This window comes from Vidua chalybeata, chromosome 5 (assembly GCF_026979565.1).
Source record: "Vidua chalybeata isolate OUT-0048 chromosome 5, bVidCha1 merged haplotype, whole genome shotgun sequence".
Classification (NCBI taxonomy): Eukaryota; Metazoa; Chordata; class Aves; order Passeriformes; family Viduidae; genus Vidua; species Vidua chalybeata.
In genome coordinates this window covers 60587593-60600303 of record NC_071534.1, presented here as the reverse complement: position 1 = coordinate 60600303, position 12711 = coordinate 60587593, and the positions used below count along the sequence as shown (strand labels likewise).

The 12711-nt window shown below is 43.6% G+C and overlaps 1 protein-coding gene across 1 annotated transcript in view; it reads right to left on the bottom strand.

The window, feature by feature from the left end:
* The window catches only part of RSBN1L (round spermatid basic protein 1 like), a 45257-nt gene extending 33969 nt beyond the window's left edge, over positions 1-11288 (bottom strand). The window contains exon 1 of the mRNA XM_053942381.1: positions 10694-11288. Within this exon, the coding sequence (XP_053798356.1) occupies positions 10694-11288 (595 nt within the window). The remainder of the gene's footprint in view (positions 1-10693) is intronic.
* Positions 11289-12711: the final 1423 nt, after the last annotated feature.

Below are 12711 nucleotides of genomic sequence, written 5' to 3'. Positions count from 1 at the left end.
TATCTATACACACTCTGAACTTAAAGGCTTTTGCAAATTCCTGGGAAAGATAGTTTAATCTGTCAAATGAAAAATCCTTTATATTATATTCATAGGCTAATGCATCAATAGCAATAGATATAATTAATAAAAACATGAGACATGCTGTATTCACACAGCAGATTTAATTCACTGGTGCTTCCCCTGCTTACCTACAATCAGCAACAGCTTACCTGAGCAGTCTCATTTTTCATTTACTTTCTTGTCAAGTCACTCCAGTTTTTAAATCCCTGACATAGAAAAGCAGAGCCTCTAGGCACGCTTTCTGCATGTAAAATACTAGACCTAGAGGAATTCATAGCTTCAAGCAGTCATCTTTGCAAGCCAAGTTGAGATTCACTTAAGAGGCCAAGCATTAAAGAAGTCAGATTTTACTAGGCTTATATGCAGTGAAACCAACACTTCACACCTTATTTCCTGGCCTGAAGCCAGTACCTGCTCAAAGAGTTCGCTGGGCTTTTTAACCTCCACAGGGAAAGAGGAAATCTGATTTCAAGCTTCTACATAATGTTATGCTTCAGTAATACAGCTGAGAGACAGCCTTGATGTTTTATTCATGGTAGTTGCATTATAAACCCCAAGTGGAAGCAAAGAAATCCAATTACTCTTCCTTAAGCATTCACATAAAATAGAAGTAGTGAGTATGTTCACTACTAACAAATGAGAAATATTTCAGAACCAAACTAAAGAAAGCCCTCAATTCTAGAAGGCAATGTAGAGTGACCCCTAACCAAACTACTCAGTAAGCATGTTGATAAAGGTGCAAAGAGCTGACAGTAATCCACATAAATGAATGCTCTAACTGTGATTCCACAGCATTCATATCTTTCCTCTGAGGAATATTCTAATGAGGATACAGAACTTAAACCCTTGCAATTCTTAGGGTGAAGCAAAGAATGTCTTTTAGGGAGAGTCATAAGAAAATAAGTCAAATAAAAACCAAAATAGATGGCAACTGAGACATGTCTCTTGCCTCTCCACAGATCATAAGCAGCAGGGAGAGAACAGAAACTATACTGGCACAAATATAATAAGGTAGCTGCACTTACAGGATGTCTTAGTTCTAAGTTACTGAAACAGCCATGTCCAAGAACAGCCTCCTCCTAACATCTCTGTGGGAAGGGATGGATGACAAAGCAGATTTATACGTATAGCAGACCACGGAAACCAAACAAGCTTTCCTAAGCAACATAAACCTTTCTATGAATAGGTTAAACAGACATAAATCTTCCTCTCCAACCTGTTTCTCCCCAAAAAGGAATCCCTAATTTATAAATCTCCTGCAACTTGAGTATGAAGTTGGGTAAATTGTGCAAGAGGAGTTAATGTAACACTCTGAAAGCAGACACTCAGCCAGTAGGCAGTAACACCAGGCTTGATTTATAACCTTGGCTGAATGTTCAACTCAGCCAAAACTACAATTATCATGGGAAGACCTAGATTTTATCCCAACATTTTTGTATGGTTAAGAGGCACACTTGACTTCTGCTATCACTTACAAATCAAAGTAAGATTAAAGAGCATATGCAGATGTTGAGTCTTGCTGAAAGAGGACAAAAGACTGCAAGAATCTTTTACTGCCAGCTCATGAAAATGAGGCCAATGAATCTTCCAGTTTTGTCAGAAGCAACACATAAAGACAGAGAACCTTTTAAAGAGGCTCTAGTTTTTTTTCACATCTAGAAAGCAATTAGAGTCAATGGTGAAACCTTCCCAACAAAAGAAACAATGAATGTGTTCTGTAACATCCCCCAGCAACAGCCACAAGTAAATCGTACCATAAGCGATTGCAAATACAATGCAGCTGAGGGAAGTTTGGAGTAAACTTTCCCTTCTAGAAATCACAGCATTGTAACAAAACCAGTGTAGAGACTGATGCAAGTAAAAAACAGTTGAGAAACTCAATTTGAATGTACAGACTTTGATTTCCTCCCTCAAAGCTCACAGAATAGCTTAACAATGGCCAATAGTTCACTTTAAAAAAAAAGCATAAATAAATACTGAAATTAAAAAAAAAATCTTTGCACATTAAAAAAAAACCCAAAAAAACTGTGTCAAAATGAGAGTTATTCCATGGATTAACACTTGAACTTAATTCTCAGTTGAAATGTCTTAAGTTTATGAGTATTACTAAGTATTTTCTAGTCTAGCTTGCAGAACTCAAACACAACTCTCAAACAAAGTTCTGCATATAATTCTCCTCAGGGACATCCAGAAACATGAACATTCTTAATAAAATGCCTGCTTTAAAATTAATACCCCCAACATTAAGCCATTTACAACCTACATATCACAGAATAAACAAGCAGTGAGTGACACTGGCAAGGAAAAACAAGAAAATCTTGTTCTGTTGAAGTTATGAAAACCTGGAATGCTCTTGTACAGTTTTTTTGAAGTTGGCCAGTAGAAGCTACTACTGGTCTCCATTTCATTTGTAGGGAACCAAGATCACAAGGTAGTAAAAGGTAGAAAGATGTTTATGATAACCTTTCCATGTCCACAGAATATTATGCAGTTAGCTTCCACCAAGACTACTCCTAACAAATAAAAAAGAAAAATAAAAAAAGCTTCTTGAGCTGCTGAGGATGAAATAAGCCTCTACAAAAATAGCATAGCCCCAGCACAGAGCCTTCCTAGGCCTCTACATACCTCCAAAGAGACTAAAAGTCAACTGTTTGAAATAATTTGTGTCCCAGGGCAAAAAAGAAAGAAATCTATCTTTTCATTACATTTGTCCCACCTATCAAAACACATGCTTTTACTTTGTATGATTTTGACAAAGAAATACAGTGCTAAGGAAATAACTGGTCATAGACTAAACAGAGGTTGCAAATACTCCCTACCCAGGTTAAAAAAAAAATAAATCCAAGTACAGTAGGAATCAGCTATGGAAGTTCACTAAGAGCTAGGTTCAGTCCTTAGTTTTCAAGCTCTACTGACTGAGGGCCAAAAAAAAGCCTCTATTACTATAAAGTTATTTCTTACTCTTGTAGCAAGTTGATCCAGGCTGGTCATTAGGTGCCCACCAAAGTCACTTCAGGACTCCCCTTCTCAGTTGGACAGGGGAGAGAAAATACAACAAAAGGCTCATGGGTTGAGGTAAGAACAAAGAGATCATATGTAGCATCAGTTACTGTCATGGGCAAAACTGACTCAACTTGGGGAAAAAAATAATTTATTACCAAACAAAAGTAGACTAGGGTAATGAGAAATAAAACCTAAATGTTAAAAACATTTCCTCCTGTCCCTCTCTTCTTCCCAGGCTTAACTTCACTCCCAATTTTCTCTACTTCCTTCCCCTGAGTGACACAGGGGGATGGGGACTGTTGCAGTTCATCATATGTCACTTCAGTCACTCCTCTGGCTTCAAGAGGGTGGGGACTCCTCTCACTCTTCCCCTGCTCCAGAGTGAGGTCCCTCCCACAGGAGACAGTACTCCACAAATTTCTCCAAAGTGAGTCCTGCCAATGGGCTGCAGCTCTTCACAAATTGCTGCAGTGTGGGTCCTTTTCCATGTGGTGCAGTCCCTCAGGCACAGCCTGCTCCAGCGTGGTGCCCCATGGGGTCACAGGTCCTGCCAGCAAACCTGCTCCAGCACGGGCTCCTCTTTCCACAGGGCTACAGGTCCTGCCAGGAGCCTGCTCCAGCAAAGGCTTCCACGGGGTCACAGCCTCCCTTGGACATCCCAGCTCCAGGCTGGAGTCCCCCAAGGGTTGCAGGTGGATCTCTGCTCAACCATGGACCTCCCTGGGCTGCAGGGCCACAGCTGCCTCACCAGGGAATCACCCAGGGGCTGCAGGGGAATCTGCTCCAGCACCTGGAGCACCTCCTGCCCCTCCTTCTGCACTGACCTGGGTGTCTGCAGGGCTGTTTCTCTCAGATATTCTCACTCCTCTCTCCAGCTGCAATTTGTCCTGTGCAGTAACTTTTCCCCGCCTTTTAAAATATATAATCCCAGAGATGCTACCACCATCACTGGCAGTTTCTCACAGAAGCCACCCCTGTATCTCCCCTGCTACCAAAACCTTGCCATGAAAACCCAATCCAACTCTACTAAATAAACCAGTGTATACTTTTTAAAATATAGAGCTTTGTAGGAATAAAAATCCCTGTCTAGAAAAAAATACAACACCCAAAGAATTAAGAGATTTCTACAGGTCTCGTTCAAATTCACAGTAAGGAGTGTCACCATAAAGTCTATATTCTTTGCTTTGCATGTCACAGAAACAGTACACCCACACGCGAAAGAAATGCTGCAACAGCAGTACATTAAAATAAAAGAAGTGCTACATATAGACAGGAAGACTTTTATTATGGTGTGTGCCATCTCACCTTTCTAAAGGGCATCTGAAAAATATTTTCACTTTACAACAATTCTACACAATGAACTGAACTAATTAAGAATTATATGCATACTTCCTCCTCAAATTCCAAAGCTACCTTTTATGGATGTTAGGTTAAGTACATAAATAAAAGAAATGGATACACACTGTATTTATACATTAAATAGCAATTTACAACTAAAGGGTACAGTATAAGTCCTTCATTTCCCAACTCAGGAAATACCTTCTCATAATGTCTGACACGATTTCCTAAGCAGTAAATACAGGAACACACCATCCTGATTTCAGCAATCTAATCAGATCTTTGCCTCTACTGCAAGCTTTCTACAGACAAAAAGGTAAACCTAGAGCACAGAGAGTGAGTAGTAAGTGGGAAGTGCTCTTTAGTGGATGGACTATGTGCAATGTGGTGGCTGTCACTTGGGAAATTTGCACCTTGAAGCCCATGCAGGAGCTCAAACAAGCAAGTCCATTTCAGCACTAAAAGAGGAGAGCTGTACAGCCCTGTCAGATGCCAAAAGCTGCAGCTGCTCTGCATCATTTTCCAGATGGTAACTCACATTAGTAGTCAGTCATAGATTATGTTCAAAGTATTCTGCCTCTCTCTCCTCTGTTTGATTTAAGGGCTGTCACTGCACATGAGGCAAAATATTTACAGACTACTGCTAAGGGACACCATCAATACGGATAACACCACTAGCAGTGTAACTGAAACGAAGGGAGAATAAGGAGGGGCAAACAAGAACATCAGTTACCATCCCTTCCATCAGCATTCTCCTCACTTTGAACAAACACCCATAAAAATAAAACCTCAAGAAGCCATGTTTAACTGGTTATGCAGGTACATGAAGTACATTTAACATCACCATGTTAACAGCTTTGACATCTGCACTTATTAAATACTACAATGTACACTGTAGAGCAGGTTTCCCAACTTAATGAACACAGAAAAACCCATACAGTATGTTCAAGATAAAATAAAGATCATCAAAAAAAGGACAGATTTCACATCCCAGCAACCAGGAATAAATGGCTGACACCCCTTTCAGTAATTTAAGTTTAAAATCCAAGATATGACTAAAGAAATCCCCTTATCAGGCAAGAACATTTCCTCAAGCTCTTCAATTAATGAAAAGGAGGACAGATCTCTTTCAGAATTAAAACATTTCCAAAAAACTTAAACATGATCTTTACAATTCCCAGTTCCTCTAAGCTTCGCACTTCTACGGAGACCTTCTACATGCAGAACTGAATGAGTCAAGTTTAAGCTCAAACACTGGGGAGTTGAAATCAGTAACAGACAATGTGAGAGCTGCAAACAAGGCCTCTTCAAGAGGTTTCAGATCAAATGCTTCAGCCTCCTGATCTTGTGTCAACTACGAAAAATTATTTCTTATTCTAAAATCAGAGTAAGTTTCTGCTGCATAAATTACACACAGAGCTGGATTCTGGGGTACAGGAAGGGCATGGCTCTCCAGCTTAGATCTTGCTCTGCCTAGCAAGCTTCAAGTTATCAAAAAGGGGCCAGGGTCCCTCAAGAAAAAGATGTACTGCTCCAAATTTATCCCAACATTGCATACTTACATTAATGCCACTACCAGCTCTGAAAACTGAACTGCATGTAAATCTCAAACAGCAACAGAAATCTGAGAAGTCCCTCTTCCTCCTGAATACCATATTTAAAGCCCTAAACACTTTCTAGACATTGTTGCTTACAGTAGGGTATCTAAATGGAAATATATTGAAGAACTCAGATGAGAGTCATCAAGAGGCCTCATAAGCAGGAAAATGACTGCTATATTTAAAACATTCAACAGAGAGGAGAGGGAAGTGAGTCAAGCCACATAGTATAAGGAAAAAGGAAAAAAAGGGAAGTAGTTGTTAACAGAAGGAGGAAATCTTTAGCAGAAGAAAAAATAAAAGACAACCTTACAAGCAAGATGCACAGCTCCAGATGTAAAGAAGGGAAAAAGAAGATTCAAAACTTTCTTCAACCTACTTTGGTAACAGAGACTATGAAATGAGCATACCAGTGGATGCAGACTAAAATTATTAAGACTGAAAAGTGTAACTTCTTGAAAGCTAAAATCCCAGAAGGGTCACACAATACAAGGTAACAGTTACCAGAAGAATCATTGCTAAATGCTCATCTGAAATCTAATCTTATCTATCCTTCAAAGACAGCAGGAGAGGAAGGGGGGTGGGAAGGGGGCAGCAAAGGAGGGAGAGTTAAAAAAAATTAGACTAATATTAAAAACAAGAGCTACGGTGCCATATTCAGCTTTCCTGCTCATATGGGGAATCCCCATCTGCAAGTCAAAAGATTTCAATCTCATTTTGCAATTGCCCGCACACTGAGGCAATCTTACAAATGGATCATCGAAGAAAAAAAAAAAGGAGAGAAAGAGAAATTGTACACAGAAACAGCAAGTAAAGCAGAAAATATGGATCATTATCCCTTACATAGGGACCAAAACCAAAGATTTGGACAGGCGTTGTCTAATGAAGAGGGGAGTGGCTGAGCTTTGCACTGTTATGAAAACAATGTCAACTATGAACTGCTAGAGCAGACTATCAGTTAAATGACTAACTGAATCAGCAGAGTCATAGCATGAACAGCAATCACTTCTGTCAGGCTGACACTATGTTATAAAAACAAAAACATTGCACAACTTTAGTTCCACTATCAGAATACACGTGACAAGTGAAATTTAAGCTTATTTTAAACAGCCTAAACCTCGTTATCTGCAGAATAAATCATGCATCCGGCAAAAGGCTCTTTCAGGTTCTCTGCATGGTAGATCATCTCTGAAGGGGTCACTGAACTCTATTCATTTAATGGAATCACAAGCTGTAAGGCCTGCTTATGACTCTGCAACTTAAAAGCTCTTTGCAATTAATTAAAAGACCAAATAAGTCTTTAAACAAAAACTTGAAGAAATTATAAAATTTTTTAAAAGCTTTAAACATATCATCCATTCTTGGCTACTACCAAGCTTAACATCTTCCTATCACTTAGGAAATTAGGGTGCCTCAGAACTAGGCTCCCTTACCTCGTAATCACTACTGAAAGTGAAAGACACAGATCAGCTACTATCATCAGCTTTTCTGAATGCAATGTGAAAAACCTCACAATTTCCTCCTCAGTGTCAACACCCCTATCATCATTACCATAATTAAACTAAAATTTGGAAAAAGCATTTGCTACTACTTTCAAGGCCAGATCTCACATTCATTTACCCCACATCACTGCACACCCTGATTCCCTGTATTATTTTGTCTATACCACAGTCCTAACAATCTCATGAGGCAGATTTTGCCATTCTTCTCCTGATTCATCTAGCTTTGCTTCTCAGTTTCTCTAGTACTGAAATCTGTGGAGGCCCTCGGTCTCCCTCACAAAGGTAAAGCTTTTTCTCATCACACCCTAAGAGCTCTGTGCAGCAGAGCACACAGCTCACTGATCAAAAACACAACTCTTCGTATCTAGGTACTAGAATGACATGTACCCACCTGCAGTGCATCTCCATTTTGGCTGCAAACAAGAGGATGGACTTTTTCCATTTTCAGAGCCTCAAAACGACCACAGAACTCTCACCCATTCCACCTGCTTATCTTTTAGTATTCCTGCCTCTATACCTCTAGTCTCCCCACTGGCACAACTTTCCTTCTGGCAGGTGCAACACTGGCACGAGTATCAATTCTGAATGCTAGGAGAGAAAAATCAATCAATACCATCAATTCCACATTGCTGATCCTTCTCCACTGCACCAAAAGCAGAAAGGTTGTCTAACTGCAGACTCCAGGAACAAGAGACTGCACCTGCCTGCATGAAGCTGATTTTTAGAATGCACTGATGACAGCTTCTACAAACTCAGCTCATTACACCTGAAGGAGAATATTTTATTCCTACTTCCCTGCCCCTCATATATCCTATATGTGCAAGCCTTTCAGTTTTTCATAATTACTCCAAATCATCTAAATTTACCCATGCTGTTCAATTCCACCCTGTAGGCTGCCTAAAATTTTCACTCTCCTTCTATCCTACCTTCCTGGCCTTTTCTACAGCACCTAAGTATAATCTTTCACCCCGAAACAAGACCAGAATCACTTCCATACTGCTTTTGCCTGCTATTTTCCTTTCCTCTCAGCATTTCAAATTCATTCCACATTCACTTATTATATGCTGCAGCCACAGTCCCTCTGGTATCTTTTTCCAGTCTGTAGCTTCAGCACTCCCAATGCACAAGTCCTGACTATTCCACCCACCCACCCAAATGTCATTCTTAGCTTTCCTCTGTACTTAGGATTCTCTATGCCTGCCCCCCAGCCATTCTTTTCTCCCTGCATCATAACTGCAGTTTTCCCTTTCCTCTCTGCAAAGTAAATTATTCACAGGATTAACAGCACAAACCTGTTCTTTAATCTACAGTCAAATACTGAATCACTTTTGAAAGGCTGGCAGCTCTCAGCAGAAGACTCTGTGCATCCTTCACTGTCTCACAGCCTTCTCTGCAAAAATATAGTTTAATTAAAATAAAGTTCTTCTTTTATATAGGAAATTATGCCACAAAATGTTAGGTTTAGAAACTACTCCTCTAAAAAGAAATCTATAGACTCAGATGCCAAACAGGTATCGCTTGCCTTTGAAAATTTATTTGTTGCACGTAGGTAAATTTTCAAGGAACAAATGTAAAGTAAAACAATCTGTTTTGAGCACTCAGCAACTAAAAAAAAAAATTGTGCCTGTGAGTACATAAGCTCTGAGAAAAGTATCTTTTCCAGATACAGGGTGCAGAATCTCCTCTTTAAAGACAAATCACATAAATTATTCAGTTAACACTATCAGTGTCAATTTCTTTAACCAATGTGAAAGAATATTTCTTCTTGTTATTATAATATGGTTCCAAGATTTACTAACATGACTCTTTTTAACACTGGTAGGACCCTACAGCAATCAGAGCAAATATGGTTATTAATTACAAAGCCCTGCAAGAAGGATATTGGGTGAGTTTCTTAGCAGCTATCCTTGAAGACAAAATGACTTCACCAACATCAAACAGGTATTGAGCATCGTTTCTAAAGGCTTTTTCCCAGTCACCTTTTGGACAGGAACAAAGAGGGAAAAAAGCCCTAAAACAGAACACTTGAAAGCACTGAAATTACATACTTAAAACCCACTTGTACACCACCAATCAAGATCCAAGTAAATAATAAAAAAAAAACCCTCAATGGTCAGTGAATCATAGACCACAATACTTACAGAAATTAGTGGAAAATGAACTAAGGCAGCCCAGAAAACCTAATCAGCAGACAAAAAGGCATATTGATATTTCTCCACAAGCTTGGCTGATCCTCTTAATTACAGGTAGAGGCCACAATCAAAGTAACCTAAATTATTTACACAACAGCTTTAATTTATTTTTCCTTTAAAATAAAGGAAACTTGACTAAACTAGGTAATGGAATGTACATTTCAAATTGCTCATATTTCAATATAAATATAAAAGCATCAACATCTGGTTTAAGGTCACTGGAGACTGCAAAAGGACACACTAGAAATAAAAGCATGTATTCTTGTACTGTCATCATGTATTAATGTATTGTCTTTTAGTTCTCAATATTTTCTGTAGATCACAGCAGGAATCCAAGCAAGACTCTTGCCTGACATCTCGTCCTACCTCGTATGGCCATTTTTGTCCAGCACCACTAATGAACTAACCTAGCACTCCTCCCCTTATCCTGAGGACCTCGAGCATTCCTTGGGAAATGTGATCTTCAAAAAATAAAGAAAGCCTGGAGCAGCAGCTACATGAGATATCTAAAGCCAAAGTATCTAAATTTTAACTGCATTTTAACTTGTATTCAATGACTTAGTCTGTAAAAATTAATAGCCTAAGAAATTAGATGATTTAGGATTTAATTTTTAAATTACGGCGATATTTTGCAACACGTTCTTCGTTTTTCCCTAATTTAATTTTGTTCGCACATTTCTAATAAATTACTCGGCATCCTCATTTCCCTAATAGGTAAGAAAACCTAAGGCCTCTGGCAGCTTCTGGCTGACGCCATCGCTAATTCCACACCCCCTTTTTTGACAGGATTGACGGCGGACGGAACCGCCGCTGCCTTCCCCACGAACCTACACAACGCCAGCGATGTGTGACCGGGTCCAGCGCTGCCCGCAGCCCCCGGCCGGGTCGCAGCCACCTCCCGCTGCCGCCGGGCAGCTCCAGCGAGGCCCCCTGCGCTCGCTGCCCCTTCCAGCCCTCCCTTCCCGGCCCCCGCTGCCGGCGCTGCCCCGCCGCTCACCTTTCGGGAACAGCAGCTTCACCTCCCCGTTCTCCTCCCGGCTCAGGGCCCCGCCGCCATCTCCCGCCGCCGCCACAACGGGCAGCGCCCCGTGCTTCCTCCTCTCCTTGTCCCGCTTTTCCTTGGGTCTCTTGGGCTTGGCGCTGCCGCCGCTGCCGCCGCCTCCCGCCTCGGCCGCCAGCGCCAGGCGGTGCCGGTGGTGGCGGTGCTGGTGCTGCGGGTGGGACGAGGAGGGGGAGGCGGACGGCGGCAGCAGCACCGCGGGCGGCAGCAGCTTCCGGGACAGCGGGGAAGGAAAAGCAAAGCCCCCCGCGCCCGCCGAGGGGCCCGAGGGCACCGTGGCGAAGCCCCACGGCCCGGGGCCGCTGTAGCTGGGCACGACCGCGGGCAGCGGCTGCTTGGCGCTCCCGCCACCGCCGCCCCCTTCACCGTTGACGCGCTTAGCGCCCTTCAGGCTCCGCTCTTCGGCTCCCTTCACCTTCTTGGCGGCCGGCAGGGATCCGCGGGAACCTTTCGCGTCCGGGGCCGTCCTGGCGCCGAGCAGCTCCTGCTCGGGGGGCGCCGCGCCACGACCGGGACTGGGCGGCTCCGCCATCTTGGGCTCCGGCGTCTATTTACTCTCGGCTCGCCCCAACCGATCGCGCCGGGGGCGGGGCAGTGTCACGGCCTCGCCCAATGGGCCGGGGTGGTGCCGGACAGACAGGGAGAGCGGCCAATCGCAGGGCGGGGATTGGGGGCGGGCTCTCAGGGGATTGGGGGCGGTGGCTCGGCTGAGTGCGCAGGGCGCGCGGGGGCGGGGGCGCTGTCGGGGCGGGCGCGGGAGCGGGGTCGGCGTGAGGGGAGCGCAGCGGGGACGGGCAGGGGAGCGGCGGCGCCCTTGAGAAAGGTGTTTGTTTGGGAATAAGGAAGGTTTGGACCCCGGATCATCTCGGGAGTTTTGTTAACGCCTCAGGTTTTGGGCTTCTCCGCTCCGCTCCGTTCTGGGGTCGGCTGAGGGGATCCTCGCGGTCCCGCAGCCCCGCGGGCTGTTCCTGGGCAGGGCGTTTGTTTGGGAAATAAGGAAGGTCTGGACTAGCGCCGTTCCCGGTGGATGTACCCCCGGGAGGCCATGAACCTTTCCCTCGGGATGTTCCGGGGCAGGGGGGTTGTTCATTCAGCGCTATCCGAACTCGAGTTCTCCACGCTTTCCCACACCCTTGGAGGGACTCAGATGAAGTTTGGAAGCTCCGGAGGGCCTGATGGGAGGAAAGCAGAGGCTGCCGAGGCCAGCGGCTGTGCGAGGTGCCGGTGCCAGCCCGCCGGGACAGTCGGGTGTCTGTCACCAGGGGATCATTGACCGCCGCGCCTCAGGGAACGGATTTGAGCTCAGTGTCCCAAATAGGAGCCCCCCACTCGTGCCGTTGGCCACTAAAGCTGCCATAGCCGCGGTTCTGGAGCAGACTGAAATTCCCCTAGGTTCTAGTGCCGGCAGGAAGCGTCGAGGAAGTGCCTAGAAATTTCTTTGGACTGTTCGCATTGCCGTGCTCCTGCTCTGGTCAGTCACACCTCGGGTCTCCTGGTTGCCGCGGGGACAACAGAGTCGCTGCCCCATTAAACCGAACCTGGCAGATGGCAGCCACATGAAATTGCTCTGAGAAGTTCTGTACACGATGTATCAGCAGGCAAACAATGTTTTAAGTTTAGATTTTTTTGCTTCCACAAAGCATTTTCATTTGAGCTGCCACCGATGAGCCTCAGAGTAAGCTACTAGCACTCGGGCTATCTCCTTCTTTGTTTCTTTTGAAATTGTAAACCAGGTTGAATGCAGTTCAGTGTTCATCTCAGCAGAATAGATTTCCTGTATCCAGACAACTCTGTCTTTTCTCAGATGTTTCAAGTTCCACTACTGTAAGAGTGTATTTCTGGGCCTGATGGGGGAAATGGCATGTGTGTCAAAGGAATAGTCAACTCACATCCAATCCCAGACTGAAATCAAAGTACAAATCTCCCCATACATAAGCTGGTACATGGGCTGGTAA